The sequence below is a fragment of the Sorex fumeus genome, unplaced genomic scaffold, assembly GCF_029834395.1.
Source record: "Sorex fumeus unplaced genomic scaffold, SorFum_2.1 ptg000002l, whole genome shotgun sequence".
Taxonomy (NCBI): domain Eukaryota; kingdom Metazoa; phylum Chordata; class Mammalia; order Eulipotyphla; family Soricidae; genus Sorex; species Sorex fumeus.
The window spans coordinates 60,496,053-60,523,467 of record NW_026606059.1 but is presented as its reverse complement, the minus strand read 5'-3'; the positions used below and the strand labels follow the sequence as shown (position 1 = coordinate 60,523,467).

The window sequence follows — 27,415 nt, the reverse complement described above, 5'->3', positions numbered from 1 at the left end:
CTCACATGCTGAGGAAAAAGGCAGCAGGGATGGAGAAGGGAACACTAAATAAATGATGGTTGGAGGGATCGCTTGGGATGGGAGATGTGTGCTGAAAGTAGACTAAGGACCAAACATGATGGCCTCTTAATAGCTGAATTGAAAAATATAATGTCCCAAAGTAAAGAGAGAAAGAAGGAACGCACCTGCCACAGAGGCAGGGGGTAGGACAGGGTGGGGGTGGCAGGAAGGGTACTGGGAACATTGGTGGTAGAAAATGTGCACTGGTGGAGGGATGGGTGCTCGATCATTGTATGGCTGAAACTTAATCATGAAAGTTTGTAACTGTATCTCACAGTGTAGGATAACATTGGTTTGTTCTTTCTGCCTTGCTGCAGGAAGCTTAGTTTATTGGGTTACTCCCATCACAGTGCTCCCATCCCTGTGTTTATTTGTAACTTCTTTCTTTGTGCTCTGCTGACTTGTAAATATTGTTTTTCTCTTCTCCTTAAGTTCTTTGCATAGTTTATTCAGAACAATGTCCTTTTCTGTATGGGCACAAGAAGACAGTAAATGCTATGAATTTGTGGGAGTTAACTGACTCTCAATATTTATCTCCTGGACATCTGTTCTCTCAACTTAGGCCTCAGCTGTCCTTACTTCTTAGCACCGTAAAAGCAAGGTCCTGACAAGGGACTGGATGGACTCAGGGCAAGGGGTGAGCTATGTGCTACCCTGGCATCGAAATGAGCCTGGCCAAAGTGCCATAATGCTTAACTGTGAGTTAAGAGCTTGGTCATGGATAAATTCTGTCATGATCCAAAAAGCAATAACTAGATTTGGATCCTGCTAGGATTAGGAATGCTTAATCTGGCCTGAGCACTGCAGTCTGAGTCTGTGGCAAGATGTTCCCAGGAGAGCTGCCCTACAAGCCTCAATATATTTCTTACTTTGTCCATACAAAAATAACTAAAATTAAGATGTTAATTAAGGTATTGGACTGAGGAAAGGAGAAAAACACCGGAAGTGGCATTTTGCCCATGAGTAGAAGAAGGACTTTCTTAGGTTGATTTTGCTACCAGACTAGGTGTAGTGTCTGCCTCCAGTGCTGGGGAGTGCGAGAGAGATGAGAGAGTTGGGAAGAGAGGAGAGAGTTGGAGGGGTTGGGAGAGAGAGAGGAGGGCAGCAAGATGGAATGTGGAGAGATGAACGGGAGAGACAGGAGACGGGAATGAGGGGCAGTTTGAGACTAGAATCGAGGGCTCAAAGAGACTGGAAGAGGCGCATGAGGAAAACGGAGTAAACTGCAACTGATCAACCAACTGGCTTAGCTCTCATTTCCTCCTCCGTCTGCCCCATGGCATGGGTTGCCCTGGCTGGGGGAGGAGCCCAAGGCCCCCTGAACCCCTGGAGGTGAGGGGGAGAGCTGCCAGGGCTCACCCTAGCCACTGGGAGATTATACATCACAGTGATTCAACTGAAAAAAAAAACACACACACACAACTACATTAACAATGCCTAACTATAGCAGCTCAGCATCTTAATTCTCAGAGAGGAGATTTTGCTCAAGATATCCCACCAGGAGCTCAATGTAAGTTCCCAGCACAGAAGTGAAGAGCCACCAATGGGAGAGTGACAGAGGCTCAGTGTAGGTGGCTGAACAAACAGCATCATGGCGGGATGGCGAGATTTCAGCCAGTGGAGGCACTGGTTTAGTCCTGGGGAAGAAGAGGCTAGAAATGAAACAGAGAAAGAGAGGAAGCAGTTTGCTAATACCAAGGGGCAGACCTTCCCGTGCTGAACTGGAAAGGTGAACTCAGAAGAATGGGAAGAAGCACCGAACTAAAAGTCACTGAACAAACTCAATAAAAGGCTCACTGAAGGGGACTGAGGCTGGGGTTGATTTTGCCAAGTGGCAACTGCATGAGCTGAAATTTGAAGCTATCTGTGTGGATGGATGGGCACTTGGCAACCTGCAAGGACAGTGCTACCTAGAATTGGACTTTCCATTAAACACAGTTAACCCATTTTATTTGTTTCATCATGAGGATCATTCAAATTAGCTCAGTATTAAAACAACCGTACAAAAATAATGCATCAGATTGTGATTTCTTATTGAAGGAATGTCCCTTCTTGACTCTTCTTCACACACTTCCGGCACCCCCTCAGGCTTCAGGCCACACTGGAGCGACTCTCGTTCGGCCCTGGATGGTGAAGAAACTCATCTGGAGGAAGTTTTAATCACCTTATTGTTGTTTTCTGATATTTCCTCTCTATAGTCGATAATCTTCAGGTCTGAAAGATAAAAAATGAAAATTCCCTCGTGAATCATTCTTCCATCTTCTACTCCGTGATGAAGGAAAACTATTTTTCTAATTTTAAGTGAAAATAATTGTTTACCAAGAAATAGCTACAGATCCAATGTACAAACTTTTGGTGAAAAACGTTAAAGCTAAGTCATTATAGAATGGTTTGGTCAAAAATCCCCAAGTTCTTCTGAGAGCATAAATATATGTCACTTGCAACTATGCATAAATGTACCTAGTAACTCAAAACTCCCAAATTTACCTTCTTTGCTCTCTTTCTTTCTTTCTGGGCCACACCCAGTGGTCCTGAAGGACTATCTCTGCGTGGTGCTCAGGAGACCATGCCATGATGGGTCAAACCCGGGGCTCCTGCATGCAAAGCTTAGGCTCCAGCCTTTGAACTTTCTCCCCTGCCTCCCCCCTTCCCCATTTTAAAGCATTCTTCCACAAAGTCCTATTTATTGAGAGGGTTGCTGTGACTTTAAAGTTTATATCTAGATTTACTTAATAAGGGCAACTTTAAAGTGAATAAATTACATTTATATTTACCTATTTACACTACTGTCATATACTCAATTTAATTTTATTAAGATACGTATACAAAAAAGGGCAACAGCAGCACTTTCGTATTTTAATTATAAACTTATCACTGATCTTACCCTAACTGATAATTTTATACTAGTAACTTTTAGTAGTAAGTTAAAACACGGTATGTTTTCAAGGAAATGTGAACTCATAACGGTGGAGAAATGAAGACTAGGGAATTATAAAATGCAGAATACTTTAAATCCTTATTTTTTACACAGTATGTTGTTCTGATGGAATCTTTAGAAGAATGTTAGTAATGAGTAAACTAAAAAGTTTGGAAATAGCTGTGAAAATATTTGATAGTTAGAATTTCTTTGAAAAGTACATGAACTCAGTTTGCCCTGAAACAACTTATCTAGCTCCTTTCTACATCTACAGTGTGTTTTCTTAAACAAAACACTCATAAGAAAGCCCAGCTACAAAGACCAATAGTGTAGTGGTGGAGTAAATGAAATATATTCCATTTTTAAGTTATTATTAAACACTGAGGACCACAGGCAGTGATCTAGGACACTACAAATAAACTTCATCATATCAATCATTCTACAACAAGAAGAGACATCGCAGACTTTTGACACTGTTTTTGAAATCTTTGTCCAAGTGTAAAACTGCATCCAAAGTCTGGGTAATGAGTGTTTGATGCAACAGCTGAAAATGGCCTCAAAGCACACAAACCCTTTTAATCTCTGGCATGTGATTTAATACAATGAAAGCAGTTCCCAGTCAAGATACACCAGCGGACATTTTAAGGAACAATTTATTCTCCCATCCAGATGGTTCATATAATTATGAAAGAAAGTGGTGATGCCATTGGAAAGAAATCTTCCAAGCTAATGTCCTAACAAGAAGCCTCTGGAACTCAGCTCAATAAAAGGAAATGTGGTTAGTCACAGTCAAGCTGCTTCAACACCACAGGTTAATTTATTAGGTAACAATGATGATAAACGCACCTTTTCGTGAATAAAAGGAAATGTGTGTGAAGGCTGTAATCTGTCATATTCTGACAATGACTCATGGCAATAAAACCCATGTTTCAAGATTTTTCTTTTCTCTTTTTTGGAGGAAGTGAGGAGGATGAGGATGAGGAGAGGGCTGTCAAGAGTTGCAACAGTACCACATAAGAAGGAAAGCTTGGTTCAAGACCTAAGAAACAGAAAAGGAACACTGCTGCGCTCTGAGAGGGTGGCAAGGGACAGAGAAGAAACCAGGGAGGGGATGGAGGAAGGTGCCACTGGAAAATGACAATTCATGGATGATCAGTAATTTTCAACTGAATTCAGGGGCCAGCTACACTATTAATTTTTATTTTATTTTTTTTTGAGACGGGCTGGAGCAATAGCACAGTGGGTAGGGCGTTTGCCTTGCATGCAGCCAACATGGCCGACCCGAGTTCGATTCCTCCGCCCCTCTCGGAGAGCCCGGCAAGCTACCGAGAGTATTCGATATGCCAGACACAGTAACAACAAAGTCTCCAATGGAGACGTTACTGGGCCCACTCGAGCAAATGATATAATAGTTTTTGGGCTGGAGCGATAGCACAGCGGGTAGGGCGTTCGCCTTACAAGCGGCCAACATGGCCGACCCGAGTTCGATTCCTCTGCCCCTCTCGGAGAGCCCGGCAAGCTACCGAGAGTATTCGATATGCCAGACACAGTAACAACAAAGTCTCCAATGGAGACGTTACTGGGCCCGCTCGAGCAAATCGATGATCAACGGGAGGGCCTTTACTTTACTTACTTTCTTGAGACAAGAGAGTACAGGCAGAAGAAGGAATTCTAAAGGGAAGGGTCTTGGCCATTCTGCTTCCACAGACCAAGTAGTTCTGCTTCAAAATATTCAGCCGCCTTCTACTACTTCGTCAAAGTTCAGCTATCCAGAACATAACCCTCTATGACAAGAGCTTTTTGCTGGAGTCTTTAGGGTGTTCTCTCTATATTACTATGCATCTGTGAATGATAGTTTACTTTCTTTTCCAAGATGAATGCCTTTTTTCGACCTATTGCTGTGGCAGACTTTCAAGAATGTATTGAATAAAAATAGGGGTTGGAGCGACAGTACAGTGGGTAGGGTGGCCGACCTGAGTTCAATCCCTGGCATCCCATATGGTCTCCCAAGCACCGCCAGGAGTACTTTCTTTTTTCTTTTTTTTTTTTTTTTCTTTTTGGGTCACACCCGGCGATGCACAGGGGTTACTCCTGGCTTTGCACTCAAGAATCACTCCTGGCGGTGCTCAGGGGACTATATGGGATGCTGGGAATCGGACCTGAGTTGGCTGCAAGGCAAATCCCCTACCCGCTGTGCTATCACTCCAGCCCCACCAGGAGTAATTTCTGAGTACAGAGTCAGGAGTAACCCCTGAGCATAGCTGGATGTGACTCAAAAAGAAAAAAAAATTTGGAGAAAGTAGACATCATGGCCTGATCTTAGAGAAAGGCTTTCAGCTTAGGTATGATGCTTGCTATGGGTTTGTTTTATGTGGCTATAGTAATATTACTATTTATATTCGTATATATTCCTCCTACCCCTATCTTTCTAGGGTTTTTTTTATCATACATAGATGTTGAAACTTGTCAGAGTCTTTCTATGCCAATTGATATAATCATATGATTTATGATTTTTATTTTTTCTTCTGTTGATACAATATATTACATTAATTGATCTATATATATTAAGCCAACATTGCATCCCTGGAATGAATCCCTCTTGATCGTGCTGAATTATCCTTTGATATCTGCTCATAGTGTATGGTCCTTTGATATATTGTTGGGTTCAGTATGCTAAGATTTTGTTGATATTCTTTATATTAATATTCCTTAGGGATATTGGTCTGTTACTTTTTAAAATTAAAATCTGCTTGTATTTGGTATTAGGATGAAATTTGCTTCACAGACTGTCAGAAAAGATTCTTGCTTCTCCTTTGGGATTCTACTGTAATTCCCATCATCCCAACCCTGCCACTCTCTCGGGCTTTGAGGTTAGGTTGTTTATTCTTGTTTTCTGATAAAAGTTTGCATTTCTATAGTACTACTTTTATTGGAGCGATAGCACAGCAGGTAGGGCGATTGCCTTGCTTGCGGCCGACCTGGGTTCGATTCCTCCGCCCCTGTCTGAGAGCCCGGTAAGCTACCCAGAGTATCCCGCCCGCATGGCAAAGACTGGCAAGCTACCCATGACGTATTCGATATGCCAAAAACAGTAACAACAAGTCTCACAGTGGAGATGTTACTGGTGCCTGCTTGAGCAAATTGATGAACAACGGGAGGATAGTGCTACAGTGCTACTTTTACTGAGTCCCATAGGTTCTGATAGTTTGTACCTCCATCCTCACTTATATCAAGGAATGTTTTTAATTCTTCCTTTACCCAATGGCTATTTAAGTTTATCTTGTTCAGTTTGCAAATGTGAATTTCTCCGCCTGCCCCCCCCCCCCCCCCCATCATATCTGGCAGCTGCCAGCTGTTCAAGGGTTACTCCTGGTTCTGCACTCAAAAATTACTCCAGGTGATATTCAGGGAACCATATGGGTGCTGGGGATTGATCCTTGGTTGACCACATGCAGGGTAAGTGGACCACACCCACTGTCCAGAGTCTTTCCTGGCTTTCTTATGGTTAATTTCTACCTTCATGGCAGAGTGATCTACATACTTGGTATAACTTCTATTTTTATGACTTTATAAGTATTCAAATTATGCCCCAGTCTGTTGTCTATTATGGAAAATATTCCAGGTGCACTGGAGAAGAATGTGCACTCAGCTTTTAACAGTATGGAGGGACCTGTTCTTGTAAATTAGTTCCTGTTATTCCAATATCTCAATTAAGATATTTAATGAAATTAAACCAAGATATGTACACATGGTTTTCTGTCACAGTTCAACTAGAGAGGGAATATTATAACTCCATTAAGGTATTTTTCCATGAGGAAAATAAAAAGCATTACATTTCAGTTGCAAACCTATCAAATTGGATACACTGCTGTTTCCTTGCCGATGTTCTACCCTTTTGATCTGTCTAATAGTGACAACTTGGTATTAAAGTCTCCTTCTGCCACTGTGTTGCTGCTGAAGTATTACCTCAGGTCTATTGGCAGTTGCTTTATAAACTTTGCTGTCTCTCTATCTGGTGCTAACACGTTGATAAGAGTTAAGTTGTCTTGATTTACTGATCCTTTATCCAGTATGCAATAATTGTCCCTATCTTTTACTTTTTCTTTTTTTTAGCTCGACCACTATTTGGTCTGATACAGGTATAACTGTCCCAGCATTTCTTAGTTTTCCATTACTTTGTATGGTTATTTTCCAACATTTTACTCTGAGTCTGAGAGTGCAAGGAGTAGAAAGATGGATTTTGTTTTCTGATCCATCGAGCCATTCTATACCTTTTAATGACATGCAATTCAATGACATTTAGAGGTGTTATTAGTATCAAATAACCTGTTGCCACTGATCTACAAAGATTTTGATTTCAAAGCTTAACATTTTAAGCTCTCAAGTATGTGCTTGAATATACACTTAAGAGACAACTGAATTTTCAAATAACTAGCCATCCTAAAATTTTAATTAATTTTCTAAAGTATATTCAACTTTCATATCCATTAAATATTCTATAGGAACAATGTATTTTGTACTTGTCATCAGCAGAAAACTCTGTAAAATATGGCTTTTAAAATATTGTTAGCACCTTTGCAAGTGAAGAAATCAAACTTACAAAAGAACCTCTTTTAGATACAGAAAACATTTGTAATTGCTCAAAACCATGTAAAATCATATTACATTTCACACAATCTTCAATTTTCAGAACAAATTCTTTACCACAGACATTCCTCTGCAAAACACTGCCTGCAACTCATTAAATGAACAAGCGAAATGCTGCCAAAAGCGCAGCTTCGCATTCAGAGCACAGAAATGACACAGGTCAAAACATTTACACTATCCTGAAAATGGAACACTTCTATAAACAGAATTTATCTTCTAATTTAGGAGATTACAGTTTTCATTATAGGCTGGTAGGAAAATCCCATTTAGTGAATGAAATGAAACCAAGATATATACACATGATTTTCTGTCACAGTTCAATTAGAGAAGGAATATTATAAATCCATTAAGGTAATTTATTTTTCCATGAGGAAAATAAAGAGCATTACATTTCAGTTGCAAATCCATTAAATTGGGTAGACCTTAACTGCAATACGATTCAAGACTACTTTACCCTCCCACAGGTTTTACGTCCATCATGCCTAAATTATATTTCTCAGTATGATGCAAATTCCAACAAAACATTTAAAAGACTAAATATAAGATGTACAGAGTGGAGTTATCTGAGAATATTAAAATGTCAGTTTGATCTGAACTCAGAGTTATTTCCATTATGTAGGTGAAATTTTATAGAATAAACCAGCAACATCACATCTTCCTTGAACTAAAGATTTTGTCTTTACAGATAACAATAAAGCGAAGTAATGGAATCTTTATGCTCATTTCTCTAGGCTTTATATCACCAGGCTGATCAAAAAAGATCAACAGGGGCCAAAGAGATAGTACAGTGGTAGGGCACTTGCCCTGTATAAGGCTGGTCTGGATTTGATCCCAGGCAGCCCATATGTTCCCCATACCCCCACCAAGCATGATCCCTGAGTACAGAACCAGGAGTAAGCCCTGAGCATTGCTGGATGTGCAAAACAATAGAGTTTAATAGTGGGTTTTTTTTGTTTGTTTGGATGGGGGGTGTGTGTGTGAGCGGGTGGCCCAAAACCCACCTGTGCTTAAGGCTTACTCCTGGCTCCGTGCTCAGAGATCACTCCTGATAGGGCTCAGGGAACTCTATGGAGATGTGGGGATTGAGTTACAGATGGCCACAAGCAGGACAAGTGCCTCACCCATTCACTCCAGTTTCCATTAGTACCTTTTAATTTTTTTTTTTTGGGGGGGGGGGGGGAAGGCAGGCACACCCAGCTGTGCTCAGATATCACTCCTGGAAAGGCTTAGGGATCCATCTGGGGTGCCAGAAATTGTCCCTGGGTCAGCCATGTACAAAGCAATAGCTCTACCCTCTGGATTATCTGTGCCCCACCCCACCCCCCTCAGAATGATTTTTTTTTTCTTCTTAAAAATAAAATATAAACTCATATGATTGTTGGCTGAAGCGATAGGATAGTGGTAGGGTGTTTGTCTTGCACTCAGCCAACACGGCCGACCCGAGTTCGATTCCTCTGCCCCTCTCGGAGAGCCTGGCAAGCTACCGAGAGTATTTCTCCCGCATGGCAAAGCCTGGCAAGCTACCTGTGATGTATTCGATATGCCAAACACAGTAACAACAAGTCTCACAATGGAGATATTAGTGGGCCTGCTCGAGCAAATTGATGAACGGGAGGACAGTGCTACAGTGCTACAATTGTTGAGAAAGCTTATATCACAATCTTGGAGTTCGTTTACTTTTTTTGAGTCGAGAAAGAGTTTTATTAGCAATAAGGCTTAATTGGAAAATGGTAGATTCATAGACTTAAAGTAACCATCTTCACTTACTATTAGTTTAAAAATAAGAATTGTCATTACATTAATTACCAATTTTCAATAATGTGTATTGTTAACTATAAATTTTATTTTAAAAATAAATTTTATTTTAAAAAACAGTATTTCTACTTTTACAATCAATCCTAACCTGTTCATATTCAAAAGAACAGTGCAGTCTGGAATGCCCACTCTGAACAGAATCCAGTGCTGGAAATATTGAGGTCTACTGATTTAAGCCAATGTTGAGCTGGTTGAGAGGGAAAGTTCACATGCTCTCCAAGTCCAGCTAATAACTTTTGACTGTGAAAAGCACACAGTAAGTTGAATCATGTAGGAAAATTCACATGACTTGGACTAGCATAAAATGATGGAAAATCTTTAAAGATATCCAGAATTCAGGTTTTTTTTTGGGGGGGGGCACATCCAACTGTGCTCAGGGCATACTCCTGGCTCTCTTTTCAGGGATCACTCCTGACAGTGCAGGGAAGGAGTGGGGAGTACCATATGTGATACTGAGGACTGAACCCAGGGCAGCCACGTGCAAGGAAAGTGCCTTACCCACTGTTATTTTTCTAGCCACCAAGCTTTCAGCTTCTTATGAAAAGGTTTTGAAAAAGTAAAAATCCTATACTGTCTCCAATTAAATCTCTGATCTGAACCACATTGAATAAGGTCATTGGTACAATTTTTTTTCTAGATATTACTTAGAAGTGAAAAGCTGGGGCTGAGGAGATGACTCAAAGAACAGGCTCTGTGCATGCAGTAGCCCCAGGTCTGATCCTAAGCACCACACAGTTCCCCCAGCGCAGTGAAAATGACTAAGCGTGAAGCACCCCCAGTTCAGTGGGGATGGCCTCCAAATCCTCTTGCCTGAATATGACTCCCTAAAAACTATTTTATTTATTTTTAAAATTTTATTTTAATGAATCACCGTGAGGTATAGTTACAGACTTATAAACTTTCATGATTACGTTTCAGTCACACAATAATCGAGTACCCATCCCTCCACCAATGCCCATTCTCCACCACCAGTATCCCTCCTGCCACCCCAACCCCTTCCCACCCCCTGCCTCTGTGGCAGGCAAGTTCCCTCTTACACTCTCTCTTCTTTTGGCTATTATGGTTTGCAATACAGGTACTAAGTGGTCATTATGTTTAGTCCATAGTCTACTTTCAGCATGCATCTCCCATCCCAAGTGAGACCTCCAACCATCATGTACTTAGAGGTCCCTTCTCTATCTCAGCTGCCTTTCTCCCCAGCTTCCGAGCCATGGAGCAATCCTCCTGACCCTTATATCTACTATCTTTAGGTGTTAGGGGTGGTTCAGTGGTAGAATTCTCCTATTATGTTACTTTATATTTATATTCCACAGATGAGTGCAGTCATTCTATGTGATCCCTATAAGGGTACCCTGACCAAAAAAAAAAAAAAAAAAAGGGGTTCCCATGAAATTCTTAAAAGGAATTGATCAAACACTCCTGAAATTCATATGGAAATACAAGCCCCACGAATAGCTAAAGTAATTCTTGGGGGGAAAAAGAGGCATCATCCCAATCTCAAACTGTACTACAAAGTGGTAATAATCAAAACAGCATGCTTCTGGAACAAAGACAGATCCACAGGGCAGTGGAATAGGATTGAACATCCTTACTCACACACTCAAATATATGATCATTTGATCTTTGATAAAGGAGCAAGAAATGTGAAGTACAGCAAGAAAAGCATCTTTAACAAATGATACTGGCAAAACTGTACAGGTGCATGCAAAAAAATGGGCTCAGACCTCTACCTAACACCATGCACAAAAGTCAGATCAAAATGGATTAAAGACCTCAACATCAGATCGGAATCCATAGGGTACATCGAAGAAAAGGCTGGTAAAACCCTCCACAACATTGAAGCTAAAGGTATCTTCAAAGACGAAATGCCACTGATCAAGCAAGTGGAAACAGAGATAAACAAATGAAACTATCTTAAACTGAGAAGCTTCTGGACCTCCAAAGAAACACTGAGCAGAATACAAAGACAGTCTACAGAATGGGAAAGGATATTTACCCACTACCCTTTTGGTAAGGGGTAAATATCAAGGATATACAAGGCACTGGTTGAACTCTACAAGAGAAAATATCCAATCGCATCAGAAAATGGGATAAAATTAACAGAAACTTTCTGAAAAGGAAATCCAAATGGCCAAAAGGCACATGAAAAAATGTTTTGATACAGATCAGAACAACAATTATATATCATCTCACACCACAGAGACTGGAACACATCCAAAAGAACAAAAGCAATCGGTGTTGGCATGATGTGGGGAAAAAGGGACTCTGCTTCACTGCTGGTGGGAATGTCGACTGATCCAGCCATTTTGGGAAACAATGTTAAAGTTTCTCAAAAAACTAGAAACTAAGCTCCCATCTGACCCAGCAATACCACTTTTGGGAATATATTCTGGAGAGGCAAAAAAGTATCGTAGAAATGACATCTGCACTTGTACGATTATTGCTGCACTATTTGCAATAGCCAGAATCTGGAAAAGACCCAAGTGCTCGAGAATAGATGACTGGTTAAAGAAACTTTGGCATATCTACACAGTGGAATACTATGCAGCTGTTAGAAAAGATGAAACCATGAAGTTTGCAGGTAAGTGGATGGACATGGAGAGTACCATGCTAAGTGAAATAAGTCAGAGAGGGATAGGCACAAACATTTATTTTAAAGAGTATTAGCTTTAATATCAGAGGGTATGCATTTAAGCTTAAATCTTTGCCCCTTTCTAGAAGCTATGCAGAAGACAAAGAAAACAGTACTAACTACTTTAGTGCAAATGTTTTCCTTTTCAGAGTTTGATGGGTTTTGGGGTCTCATCTGGAGGCATTCAGGTGCTACTCTTAATTGTGCTCTGTGGAACTAACTTCCGGTCGTGCTCAAGATGACCAGGGTTCCATCCCTGGCACCCCATACGGTTTCCCGTGTCTCCCTCCCCTCCCCCAGCAAGGCCAGAAGTAATCCCTGAGCACTGCCAGGTGTGGCCAAATGTATTGCACTTACATTTAGATCAATTATATGCAGTAGTAAATGGTACTTAGGTTGGCTGCATGTAAGGTAAACACTTTAAGCTTTCACTATTTCTCTACCCACCACACACCAACTCTTCTTTATTCTTTTTTGGTTTCGGGCCACACTCAACAGTGATCAGGGCTTACTCCTGGTTCTGTGCTGAGAAGTTACTCTTGGGCTCAGGGAACCATATGGGGTGTCAGCCATTAAATCTGGGTTGGTCACATGTAAGGCAAGGATATCTGCTGTACTATAGCTCTGTCCCATACACCAATTTTTTCCCTCAAAATAATTCTTCTTAGGAAAATTTTTACTTACACAAAATTTTCTACAAAATTTTGTGCAAATAAAAAAATCTGTCTTTAAAATGACTCCAATTTTTCTTTTACCTTACAAAATGAAAAATTTACATTAGATTATGATTTAAAAACCTCAGGCAACTGATCACAAAAATCACAAATCATCCTGTTATTCGTCGATTGCCTCGAGCAGGCCCCAGTAACGTCTCCTTCATCTTAGCCCTGAGATTATATTCAAGGCTCTTTAGGAGAATGAGACCCATCATTGTTACTGGTATTTGGCATATTGGGTACTCCACGGGGAGTTTGCCAGACTCTGCCAGGCAACTGAATTACAAGGAAAAGCTAGTGCAGTTGTTTTATTATTTGAGAAATGAATTTTAAGTGTGTCCTTTACAATTATGATTTGTACATAATTGCAAAATTAAAAAAACACTTAACTATAACTTTGTAACATAACAACTCTATAATATGTAAAATAATATATATTCATAAGATATGGAAGATACTAATATATTAAGATATCTACTACAATAAGAAATTAGGTGTATAAGCTATAGTTCTCATGTAAGAAATGGCTACTTTTATGGTTTTCTCATAAATATCAGATTATTTTTCCTTCTTGTTTATCATTAAAAAAACACCCGAGTAATGATCAAGCCTAAGGAAACCCAATATGCTGAAATAAGGTCTGTGAAAATAGAACTTTTCCAAGTGCTTTTAAATACTTCAAGTAAAATCCCAATGACAGCAGCTTTTAATTATTATTAAAAGAATTTTGTCAAGTACTGATTGAATCAAGTTTTTGACAGCTGTTATGACCGCTCAAAAGTTTTAACCTCCAATGTAAAAGCTGTCCTAGTTTCAATTAAAAATGTTTATTTTTATATTATAAAGATACTTAAAAGGTTTTGCTAGGGAAACAAAAGCCAAAGTCAGTTATTTTCCTGTCTACTTATTTATGGTACAATCAGGTATATCTGTTACAGTGAGGACTCTGCAGACATACCATCAGGTCTACCTTGAATGGGCTTCAATTAGTACATTCCCAAGGAAGATTATAATCTTGGCTGAGCTGTAGTTTTTGCTGTGTGTGCCACACCCAGTGGTGCTCTAGAGACCTGGCAGAGCCAAGGTCCAAAACCTGGATGCCTGCATGCCAAGCATGTGCGCCAGCCCTTTAAGCCATCTCCCGAGTCCCTTGGCTGAGTCTTTTAAAGAATAAAAACATATTTTACATAGGCTTCTCTTTCTTTTTTTGGCCACAGCTGGCGGTGCTCAGGGTTTACTTCTGGCTCTGCACTCAGGAATTACTCCTGGACATGGGGGCAGGGGAGGGGGGGAAGACATGGGACGCCGTATGGGGTGCCGGGGATGGAACCCTGGTCATCGGTGTGCAGGGTAAGTGCCCTACCAGCTGGACTATTGTTTCAGATACAGTCCAAAAGCTCCTTTTTTTAAAAAGGAGATGCAACAACTATTTTTTTGTCATAAAAACTTATCTATGTTACATTCAGATCAAATATTTTAATTCCCATTTGAATGTATATTTAATACCAGACCTTTACAAAAGAGCAAATGGAAAAAAAATGGCACTTTAATAGGGTAGTCAAGGGGCTGGAGCAATAGCACAGCAGGTAGGGCTTTTGCCTTGCACACGGCCAACCTGGGTTTGATTTCCAGCATCCCTTATAGCCCCCTGAGCACCGCCAGGGGTAATTCCTGTGTGCAAAGCCAGGAGGAACCCCTAGGCATTGCTGGGTATGACCCAAAAAGAAAAAAAAATAGGTTAGTCAATAATCAGGTGAGACTACTGAACTTTAAATTCACTGTCACTGTCCTCCCATTGTTCATCGATTTGAGCGGGTCCCGTAATGTTTCCATTGTGACACTTGTTACTGTGTTTGGCATTTCAAATACGTCATGGGTAGCTTGCCAGGCTTTGCCATGCGGGTGAGATATTCTCGGTAGCTTGCCAGGCTCTCCAAGAGGGGCGGAGGAATCAAACCTCGGTCGGCCGTGTGCAAGGCAAACACCCTACCCGCCATGCTATCACTCAGCCCAACTTTAAATTAAAATACAAAAATTTAGTTCTTCAGTCAGATGAGCAACATATGACCTAACTAGTAGTTGCTGTATTAAACTGCAAATGAGCCTTCTCATCAGTGTAGAAATTTCTATTAGTTCTAAACTAAAAAATCAACTACTACTTAGATAATAACTTTTTAGTTCATTAAAAAAAATGTCCATTATTTTTCCCCTGGTCATATGCGTTTCATGGTAATAGAAAAGTAGCAGGATTTGTTGTCAGTTCCAATGTGTATAAGGCTGAGTTGTTGAATGATTTATGTTAAGTAACCAGCAGCATAACTGTCTGGTGATATATCCTCAATTTCAATAAGTATGTATACTGTTATTTAGGGACCTAAGTTAACATATGTGGTGGGTGGTTCCTAGAGATGGAAGATCGGAACTTTAGCAGGGAATAAAGGAAAGTCTGGTGTTTAATGCATATTGCGGCCATAGGAAAACTTGGAATAAGAAAAAGGGCAGGAAAATCCATTCCCAGAGTAGTAATTGAAAAAAATATTAAGTCGCTCCAAGTTTTTCCAAAAGATTCCTTGAAAATTACTAGTTAAATAAGAATTTAGATCAGAACTCTGACTGTAATAACATTGAATATAACTGGTATAAACTGCTAATCCAATATTACAATATCTTGCACAGAAGGGATAGCTACTATATTATTAGTAGAAAAAAACAAAATAATTAGAAGTTTCTTCTGTACAAAGAGCACAGGCTTTGAAACCAAACACTACAATCCAAGCTGCACTACAAACCAGCTGACCCTTCGCTTACTCTAAGAAATAAAAATGATATATTTATCTTTCTCGTCTGTGGAGGGTTTACACAGACTGCACAGAAACTAATTAGCACAGCTGAGCAACTAGACCTCAGTATAATGTACAATGCTCAGTAAAGGGTCAGTAATAATAGGTGGCTCATCATTAGCATATTTAACTGCAAAGTCAGAGACATTCAAACAAAACGCCCTTATCCTACCATGTGCAGTAAGATGGACGCTTACTGTACAAACATGCAATACTGGTTAGAGTGAAAGGTTAGGATTTTCAGAATTTGGGGAACCTCTGGGCCCAAAGAGCCAATAGAGAGAAGGAATTTCAGAATACTGCGAGCGGTACCCTGGAAGATGGGCTGCCTTGTGCAGGTCAAGCACAGGTTATATGTGGTTTTCTCCAGACTCGCTGCAAATTCTGCCACTATTCCTGAGGCCTGATGGCGTGAAGTACTCTTCTATGCACTGGGGATGCCTCCATTGATAAGAGGCAGCCTTTGTACTTACTGCACTACAGCGGAATATGTTTGGCACTTAGTCTGCTCTTGGTAGTAGGTATGACGTAAAGGAGATGACACAAGAATTTCAAATACAAGGCAGAGTCCCCCAAACCGATTTGGCCGACTACCCATTTTTCCAGTGCCCCCCAAATCTACCTTCAAACAGAAACTGCCCCCGACTTTTCCCCATTTGCACCCAAGGCTACTACCACTCCCCTAGCATCCTGGGGGGCTGGGAAGCAATAACCCCCACAATTTGGTAAATAGTAAAGAAATGGACGGCCTACCCCAGGACGAGGCAAGGGACAAGTTGCTCTACGCAGAAGTAACAGTACGACAGAGTCAGACTGCATACAAAAGCGGGGCAATCTTGAGTATTCTGCTACTGCTAGATCAGTGGACTGGAAAGGAAGACTGTAAGTGGAAGAGACAGGGAGAGGCCAGGTCATGGAAAATTCTGTAAGTCAGAAAAAGAAGTCTGGAAACAGAAGGAAGAGAGGAAAGCAAAGTGGTTCTTTTTTTTTTTTCCTTTTCCTGTTTCCAACTCAGATTGACTGTCCAGAATTAACCAGAATGAAAAAGCCTTCATTATGTGATACTCTTGGGTTAATCAAACAACCTGCAAAATGGAGATTTTTGTTTCAGGTTACTGCCAATTTATTTTCCTTTCCCCAAGAGTACAAGTAATGTCAACCCAAACAAAGTGTCTGACAGTTACAAATGACAGGCACGCATGCACATTCTTGCACTTCACAATCTTAAGTGTTAGATACATTGTGTTCTAATATCTACCATTAGAGTTTATTTGCAAGAGAGAATTTACAAAGCCTACGCAAGGGTTTGAAGAAAAAAAGTTCACATTTACCATTTTCAAGGATCCATTTGACTAATTAATAGGGAATAATAAACTCACATTTTTTTTTCTTTTTTTTTGTTTTTTAGATCACACCTGGCAATGCACAGGGGTTACTCCTGGCTCTTCACTCAGGAATTACTCCTGGCAGTGCTCAGGGGACCACAAGGGATGCTGGAAATCGAACCCGGATCGGCTGTGTGCAAGGCAAACGACCTACCCGCTGTGCGATAGCTCCAGCCCCTCCCATGTTTTTTTGTTTTTAGCAATAAAAATAAAGACAAGGAACAGAAAAGACTTACGGGGACCACACTCTCGGGAAAGCCTCAATTTCCTCTTGCGTGTATTCATCTAGACGTCGAGGTACTTTGCGTGGCTGGGGAAGCTCTTCCACTAAATTCTTAAGAATATCTTCTGGTATATCCTAGATTAAAAAAAAATCTTTGGCTTTATTTTCTAAAAGTATCTTCCTTAGCAATCAATCAGCAATATTTAATATTAATAAAATTAGTAACATTGTTCTTAAATATTAGTAAAGAATGCTTATAGAATGTGAAAAAATATATCATGATGCCCAAGATTCTCTAAAGAGTACATTAGATCAATAAGTAATCTCTTGATGAAAAACAGTATTATATACTTATTTGGTTTACATGACCAGAGTTCGGTGTGAGGTGCTAGGCAATGTGGTGCTCCCCACATGCCAAACCCCTGCACCCGAAATGTAGAGCTGCGATGAAAACTCAGACCTGACACATGCCAGGCATCTTCCCGGTCCCAGGCACATTATATTTAATTGTGACAAAGATAGTTCTCATAATAACGTAAATAGCTTCAATTCTGTTACCGAGGTTTTTCTATTTTTTCCCTAAATATGTTTTAATTAATTCTTCTCCTGCAAAAAGGTGCTGCTTAGGCTCATTGTGTTTCTTCTGATGACTGCAGTACTAGGTAAACTGCTTCTTCTGCTATAACCTTTGGAATGATACTCCATGCTGTTTCTTCCCTCCCCCCCTGAAAAAAAAAAAACCTTTCAAAACTGCAAATCTGCTGAATCAGAGTAATTTAAGTGACAAACATTTGTGGGGCTCCTATGACCCAGAAATTGTGAGAGGTGATACGTATATTATTATTATTATCATTATTATTTTGCTTTTTGGGTCACACCCGGCAATGCACAGGGGTTAATCCTGGCTCTGCACTCAGGAATTACTCCTGGTGGTGCTTGGGGGACCATATGGGATGCTGGGAATCAAACTGGGTTGTCTGCGTGCAAGGCAAACACCCTACCCACTGTGCTATTGCTCCTAGCATAGCGGGTAGGGCGTTTGCCTTGCAAACAGTCAACATGGCTGACCTGAGTTCGATTCCTCCGCCCCTCTCAGAGAGCCCAGCAAGCTACTGAGAGTATCTTGCCCGCATGGCAAAGTCTGGGAAGTTACCCATGATGTATTCAATATGCCAAACACAGTAACAAGTCTCAAAATGGAGATATTACAGGGCCTGCTCGAGCAAACTGATGAACAATAAGAGGACAGACAGATATATATATCACTTAATCACTTAATCACTTAATCCCCGTTATTCATCGATTTATTCGAGCGGGTGCCAGTAACGTCTCCATTCATCCCGGTTGCTTGCTAGCGTAGCCCAATGGTATCTGTTAGTTTTAGGAACATGTAGAGCCTCAAACCGATCATTTAGGGTCTTGACGAAGAAGTCTGACCATCTTATAGGTGGGCGTCCACGTGATCTTTTGATGTCTCGTGGAATCCAATCAGTAATGGCTCTAGTCCAGCGGTTGTCTGTAAACCTCATTACATGTCCAGCCCATCTGATTTTTGATGTCTTGGCAAATGAGACAGCGTCTCTGATTCTTGAGCGTTGACGAAGATCAGAACTCCGGATTCTATCTCTCATTTGAGTGAATCGTGATATTCCAAGCATAGTTCTTTCGATTCCTCTTTGAGAGACCCGAATAGTGTTCTCATCCTGTTTTCGTAGGGTCCAGGTCTCTGAGGCATATGTTAATGCAGGAAGAATAGTGGAATCAAAGAGATGTGCTCGTAGTTGGAGGTTCTTTGTCCTTTTAGTTATTTCTTCAATGCTCTTGAAGGCATTCCAAGCCGCTCTCTTCCTCCTGCGTAACTCAGGTGCCAGGTCATTCATCATGTTGATTTCTCGACCTAAGTATATATAACTGTTGCATTCGGAGATGGTGGTTCCGTTGAGAGCGAATGGAGCGTCAGGAACAAGGCTGTTTCTCATAAACATTGTCTTCGTAAGATTCAGCTGTAGTCCGACCTTTCCACACTCACGGTCAAAGTCCACAAGCATTTGTGCCGCTTGGCTGATGTTTGGTGTTATTAGAACGATGTCATCAGCAAAGCGGAGGTGGTGTAGTTGCCGACCATCTATCTTCACTCCCATGTTTTCCCATTCTAGTCGTCGCATGATGTTCTCGAGGGTGGCACTGAAGAGTTTTGGTGAAATGGTATCACCCTGCCGAACCCCTCTCTTGATATGGATGATTACTTTTTTGTAGAATGGTGAGATCTTGGTAGTGAATCCGCAATAGAGCTCACGAAGGATCCTGATGTATTGAGTTTGTACGCCCTGATTGGCTAGGGCTTCCATGACCGCTTCCGTCTCAACAGAATCAAAGGCCTTCTTTAAATCAATGAACGTTAGACAGAGCGGCATCTTGAACTCCCGAGATACCTCAATGAGCTTGGTTATTGTGTGGATATGGTCGATGGTACTGAATCCTTTTCGGAATCCAGCTTGTTCACATGGTTGTCCTTCATCTAGTGTTCTGCTAATCCTATTCAGGATGACTCGAGTGAATAGTTTGTAAATGACAGACAATAGGCAGATTGGGCGATAGTTGCCAATGTCGTGGATGTCTCCTTTCTTGTATAGTAGTACAGTCTTGCTGGTTTTCCATTGGGATGGAACCTTGCATTCAGACAGGTAGCGTGTGAAGAGTCGAGCTAATGTATTGATGAGTACTGATGGTAAGTTCTTCAGGTGTTCAGGTCTGATCTTGTCTGGGCCAGGTGCTCTTTGTTTCTTTACCGACGAGATGGCATGTTGGATTTCGGAAGGGAGAACATTGGGAACGACATATCCATCATGTGGTATGTGGTATGTGGGCAAGTGGATGTGGCTATTAAAGAGATCTGAGTAGAATTCATGAATAATCTTCTCCATTGCCCTTCTGGAAGATGTGATAGATCCATCATGATGTCGGAGGGCAGTCATCTTGGTTTTGTAGTTGGTGAAGGACAGGCGGGCATTACGAATGTTTTTCCCAGCTTCTGCTGCATCTACCAGTACTGCTGCTCTCCTGTTTTTGAGGTCATCCTTGATGGCTTTTCTGCACTGTTTTGCCAGTTCGGACGTTTGCTTGTGGTTGCCTGAGGCACGTGCCACGCCACATTGGCGAATAAGTTCAAGAGTGTTCGAAGAAAGACGGTTTTTTGTGGTTATCTCTCTCTTGGCATTCCTTGCACAATCATGGAGGTGCTGAATCATTCGATCGTATTCCTCATCAATGTTGTCAATGACGGCATCTTCCCATGTTGCTGCAACAGAGCCAAAGAGTTCCCAGTTGGTGGTTGTTCTGGGAGTCTTCTTCTTAAACCTTGCATTCTTTTCTCCTCGTTCTGTGAGGTAGAATTTTGCACGAAGAAGACGGTGGTCTGATCCCGTTTGGAATTTTGGGACAACAGCAACATCGGTTAGGCAAAACCGCCGATTGAATATGATGTGGTCTATTTCATTGTGGAACCGTCCATCGGGAGACTCCCATGTCCAACGTTTAGATTCAGCCTTTTGGAATTGTGAGTTACCATGGAAGGTTTTGGTTGACATGATGAACTCAGACAGTCTGTCACCTTGTTCGTTCCATTCCAGGCCATGGGTTCCGATGTGGAGTTCATCGACTGATCTTCTTGGTCCTATCTTGGCATTAAAATCACCGACAATGATCTTGTAGAAGGTGTGATCTTCTTTATAGAATTTCTCCAGCTCCATGTAGAATTTCTCAGTTTCTTTTTCACCATAACTGGATGTTGGTGCGTAGACAACAAAGATAGAAACTGCCGGTAGTGAGCCACATTTATTCAAGTGTAATCGTCCGATTCGGGTTGTTAGGCATTCAAATGAATCAATGCTTGTGACTAAGTTTGTGTTGACAAGGATACCGACACCACCGACGCCTCTTTTATCACATGTTCCAAGGAACAGTTCTTCTCCAGTGTCGAAAACAGCATATATATATATAAAATATATATATTTTATATATATATATAAAAATGACCCCTGGCACCCCAGAGTCTGCCCATGTGTTGTCATTTCCTCCCGGGGTTCTCACACAGATTACCAGGATGGCTGAAAACTATGGAAAAAACTCAACCCAACTCAACCCAAACCAAATATCTGGGAAAATGAAAGACAAAGAAATCTTTATATATATATATATATATATATATATATATATATACATATACATATGGTAAACAAGAGATGATGTTTTCAAGAGGCCTGTAAATTTAAGCCACTTGTCTATTGCAATCTCCCCAAAAAGTCCTAACTCCTCAGCTCAACTGACACCCTGATTCTAAGGCCCATTCTCCAACTTCACTTCTCCCCACACACCCCTGGTTTGGAAGTGATCAATCTCCTGACCTCAGCTACACTCAAATCCTAATGCCTTAACTAATTGTGTTCTCTATGTCCCAAACTACTGTCCAGGGCCAGAGAGAGTACAGGGATTAAGGTGCAGGCCTTGCCAAATATCAGACTCTGGAAACAGTCAGTGTTGGCAGGGTTATTGTAGAGACAGAAACTCTCATCTACTGTTGGTGAGTGGGAATGTGGTTGGGCTCAGCCTGTATGGAAAGTAAGATGGCGAATTTTCAAAAAACTAGGAACAGAATGCCTGTACAACCTAGTGATACCACTTTCAGCATCTGTCCCTAAAATACAAAAACATGGATTCAAAAGGTTATTATATGCACACCTATGTTCACCACCACTTTTAATACAAAAGTCAAGATATGGAACTACTCTTTAAAAACAGCCTAACTACTAATGAATGGATCAACAAGTTGTATATATACACAATGGAATACTATGCAGGATTAAGAAGGAACAAAATCCAGTTCATGGTCCCCTCTGACAGAAAGGTCCCTAGCACATACCAGGTGTGGCTCTGGAGGACCTTCAACACCACGGGGTTGCCAAAATGACCCCTGGCACCCCAGAGTCTGCCCATGTGTTGTCATTTCCTCCCGGGGTTCTCACACAGATTACCAGGATGGCTGAAAACTGTGGAAAAAACTCAACCCAACTCAACCCAATCCAAATATCTGGGAAAATGAAAGACAAAGAAATCTGAATGTAAACAAAGAACATAGACAAATAACAGAACATATATTTGAGAGATATTTTAAAAAGAACAGGAAGCAGAAATTGATTAAACAAAGAGAATGAAGAACGTGAATAAATGAAGGACATTTAATATGAAGGACATAAATAACCAAATAATTAAAGTGTATATTTTGCTTTTGAAATAGAAATCAGGGGAATTATATTATGTGTCAGGATAACAAATTAATTTTGGAGACTACTGATGTAACAGTAAGATATTGATATGAAAGTGTGCCATTGGTATTTTCACGGGGAAGGTAGATATATTTCTCTCTTTATTATAGTCTGTTCCTTCAAGTTTTCCCAAAAAACAGATAAACAAAACATATGTATACTGATTTCTGTGCAAAGAACACTGTTATAACTGGCAATCAAATACTAAGGAAAGAACATGAAACAAGTTACTGCTTTGAGCAATCAATGTTTTGATGTTTGATATTAGATTACTTCACAAGATATTGTCATTTTACTAGCACTGTCACTGTCCTCCTGCTGTTCATTGATTTGCTCGAGCAGGCCCAGTAACATTGTGAGACTTGTTGTTACTGTGTTTGACATATCAAATATGTCCCGGGTAGCTTGCCAGGCTTTGCCGTGCAGGCGATATACTCTTGGTAGTTTGCTGGGCTCTCCGAGAGGGGCGAAGGAATCAAACTTGGGTCGACAGTGTTGGTGGCGTGCAAGGCAAACGTCCTACCCCCTGTGCTATCGCTCATTTTAAGAATCAAAGTAAAAATTTAAAATATTAGGTCTAGAGATACAGTATGGGGGGGCTTGCCTTGCACGCAGCTGACATGGGTTCAATCCCTGGCTTCCCATATGGTTCCCAAAGCACCACCAGTAGTTACTCAGTGCAGAGCCAAGAGTTTGGGCTACTATAATAATATACAAACCACAATATAAACACAATATATGCCATCGACAACATGCTTCTTTAGTGAGAAGTATTTCAGAATATTTAATATGATTCTCCCAGCACATTTAAGTAGGTAAGTACAATTACACAGAACAAGCAGAGGTTGTCTGGACATATGAAATATTGTTATGATCCACTTTTGATTTATTAAAGGATACTACTGCCAGTTATTTAAGATAATTCATAAATATTTCAACTTCTTTGGGAAGTCATAAAAAATATCCCTATTATTTGCAAAGACTATTTCAAATGCTGCCAAGTGCTCACTCAGCACACAGAGTGTGGAACACAGTGGGCTTCGAGAAAACACTTATTGAATTGAAAAGAATTTTGGCTGAAATTAGGTTACCAAATTTCCCCCATGAAATGAGCTTGCCAAATTTCCCCACTATTAGAGGAATACATGAAAAGAATGAATAAAATCAATACACAATGAAGAATGAAGATACCAGAAAGAGGGGAAAGTGCCTCCTTGAACCCTTGTACAGAGAGAGTAATTCCAAGATGGTAACTGAATGCATATATATATATATATATATATATATATATATAGAGAGAGAGAGAGAGAGAGAGAGAGAGAGAAAAGTTTTAAGTGCAGGGGTAGGGAGAAAGATCAAATAGGACATTTGCTAGCACATCCTAGCATTAGGGAGGCCCTGAGTTCTATACTGGCACCGTATTTCCCACCCCTATGCCCCAGCAATATTCATAAGGCCCTTGAACACAGAGCACCTACAAGCTCTTGGTTCTGAGCATTGAACTGTCAGTTCAAAAATAACTAGGAGTAGCCCCAAACTTGGTTGGGCTGTCCCCTATTAAATTATAAGTCCTTAGGTCAGAAAAATGGTACAGCAGGAAAGGCATTTGCTGAGCCAAGGTTTTGAACCTTGGGAGTTCCCGGAGGAAAAATACAAAAAAGAAAACAAAACGGAAAACCAAATCAAACCAAAAAAATACAAGTACTGAGCACAGAAGCAATAATAACCTAAGAGGAGAATAAGGGAAAGAGTTAAGGGGGAAGAAAGAAGAAACACAGAAACTAGATAACCATTTACTTTATTATGTTTTCTTGCAATTTTTATTATTTATTTTTATTTTATCCTCCTTTCCCTCTTGCAATTTTAAAAGATATTTCAAATCGATAGAAAAGTTGAAAGAACACTGAACACTTATCTACGCTTCATCTCAATTCACCTATTTATAAGATGACATGTGTAATTTCTTATACACAAACATACAGACACATTTTCCTTTTGGCTAAACTATCTGAGTTATGGGCAAATATTTCACCCTAAATGACCTAAGCATCCATTTACTAGATGTAAGGATTGTCTTGAATATAAACCACATTACCAATTCCTGTTCAAAAAAGTTTTACACTGGTAAAATACTTTGTATCTTATAGTATATGTTTAAATTTCCCAAGCTGGTCTAACAATGTCTTTTGTGTATTTTAATAAACACATATAATAAATACATCATTTCCCTCTACATTCAAAACAGTCAAGGATCATACAAGACATACTATGCTGTTAATGTCATCTAAAATATAAAATATGTTCTTTGGTTTCCTTTAATCTGAAAAGTTTTCTTTTTCTGTTTTATGTGGTATTTTTAAAGAGGCCAGGCTAATTCTATTGGGGCAAGTCTCCTTATCTGGATTTGTAGGCTCAAGTCTCTTTATCTGGATCTCTTTATCTGGATTCTTTCCTCATGATTAAATCCAAGGGTTGACATTTTGGTGAATACTTGCTTCCCCAGGGAAGGGACAATAAAATGTGTTGTCAAGTTTTAACAAATCTTTTCTCGCCCTCCCCACTCCCATTTTTTGGGGAACGAGATCACTTATTTTATAGTATGATATTATTTGGGTAATTTATGGTTCAACTGAACTACTACAAACATTTAAGACATCTTCACTCAAACCAGGCTTACTTACAACAGTAATTATTTTTTTTTGGTCTTTTTATACTTGTAAAGTGAATAGTAAAAAATTATTCCAGTCATTCAAGCAAAACTAAGCTAGTAAATTAACCAATTTGATAAAAGAAAGAATTTATGTCTGCATTTTTAAAACTAATAAAAGCTCATTAGTGACTTGAATGGCTGATGTAACTTTGTATCCTGGAATGAATTTCTACATTACTCGTCTAGTTAGAACTGTAACACCAACAATCAGATCCATGGTAATGAGTACAAGTATTATGTTAGACCCTGTTCTAAGTGTACTACAAATGTCATCTCATTAATCTTTACCAAAAACTTATGAAGCAAGTATTTGTATTTTACCCATTTCGCAAACAAGAACACTGAGACAGTAATTAGCTCATAATCATGAAATCAGCAAATAATGGGGCATAAATTTGAATCCAGAATGAATCTATACCTGGACTCAACTATTTTTATTTTAGAACATCTAAGGCTCCATCCATTACTTTACACTCAAGAGAAAAGCTAAGTAATCAAAACAGCATAACAGAAATAAAAATGTTTTATCTTTAAGAGTACTTTTTGGGGGGCGAGGGTTGAATGAAAGATGAATTTGGCCCACACCCGGTGGTGCTTGGGCCTTACTGCTACCTGTGCTCAGGGATCACTCCTGGTAGGGCTCAGGGAACCAGAGAACCATATGTAGTGCCAGAGATTGAGCCCAGGTCGGTATTACGTCAAGCACCCTACCACTTGTACTTTTTCTTGACAGAGAATGGGGGTGGGAATGTTGTACTTTTTAGCTGAATAAGTTTTACATAAGATCAGGCATTCGAAAGTTACATTATGGAAATAATTAACAGCCAAAGTCATTAACCATGATTCACAGAAGTTTTGCTACTGGTGATACAAAAACATTAACCAAGTACATGCTTTTAAAAATTATTGCTGGTAAAAACAGTAAGTGCTCTAGATGAACAGAGGCTCTGGTCACTAGTTCTTTGTTCAAAAGAAAGCATTGTTAAAATGAAAATACAGAACTTTAAGGCTTAGGAAGTTTGAGTCTAATGGCTAATGGCACGATTTAAAAGAGGAGCAACTATTATAGGGCATTCACTAAAAAACAGAAAATATTTGAGTTGACTTTAAAAAGTGATTGAAGATAAGTCTACTGCAATTATTTTTTTAAAAAAGAAGAAAAATTTTGTTGAACATTTCAAAAAATCTTTATTACTAATGGCCACAGACTTACCTCATCTGGAAAAAGATGCAATCTCTGCATCATGGTCCTCCTGTGAAGGTTTTTAGGCAGCATGCCGTAAATAGCTAGCTTCACAATCTGAAAAACAGAGACATACACCGAGTTCAGGAAGAAAATAGGAGTTGGGAGATAAAGAAGGCAACTCAAGTAGTGATGAGAACAGGTGCATCAAGGCTTAATACGAAAAAGGAAGGAAACAGACACCTAAGTAAGAATGTGGTGATATAAAAAAAGATCTCTTTTGTACATTATTATTTTCATCATATCCCACTTTTATTTAGAAAAGGACAAGAGGAAGACAGAAATAATCTAAGTGTGTGCCAATTTTAGGTTAAGTAAGAAAAAACTGGCTGTTTCTTTAAAATTGGTGGCCCAAGGTACTACAACCTTATTGGAGGAGATGCAAGGGAGACCGTGATTCTTTTCCTCCAGGTGAGAGAGCAGATTTCCCATTTCTAACAAGACTGAGCAAATGGTTATGATATTGACTCTCTAAGTCACCAGTGGCAATATTCATGGAAAACTTCTTGTGTACAGTAGTAGATTGTTCATTTCATCTGTCTCTCTTGTGATGTTGAACCCCAATTCGGATGAGGAAACAGAGAAAGGAAAGTGGAGGAACATGCTACATCTCAGATACCTAAGAAAAGAGGTACAGGAACACCAGGCTGTTTTGCTGCCATAGAATAAGTAGTCGTACCTATAATGCATTTCTCTCCAGGACTTGGCCGGAAACAAAATTCTTCTCACTACCAAAACCATAATGCCAACCTTATTGTATTAGTAGGGTAACTTACATTTGGTTTTTGTGTTCTTAAAATTTAGTGGTACTTACTTGGATAAATAAGTTATCTTTCCTAAAAAAAGTTTGCCTTATTAGGAAAAATAACTGCAAAGATAGCACTCAAATCAGAAAAAGCTATAAAA

General features: G+C 39.9%; 1 protein-coding gene across 1 annotated transcript in view; it reads right to left on the bottom strand.

The window, feature by feature from the left end:
- Positions 1-1,993: 1,993 nt before the first annotated feature.
- The window catches only part of MRPL13 (mitochondrial ribosomal protein L13), a 44,273-nt gene continuing 18,851 nt past the window's right edge, over positions 1,994-27,415 (bottom strand). Inside the window, exons 5-7 of the mRNA XM_056111172.1 lie at positions 26,480-26,566; positions 17,249-17,370; positions 1,994-2,274 (exon numbers count right to left, since the gene is read on the bottom strand). Coding sequence (XP_055967147.1) covers positions 2,253-2,274; positions 17,249-17,370; positions 26,480-26,566 — 231 coding nt within the window. The 3' untranslated portion in view covers positions 1,994-2,252. The remainder of the gene's footprint in view (positions 2,275-17,248; positions 17,371-26,479; positions 26,567-27,415) is intronic.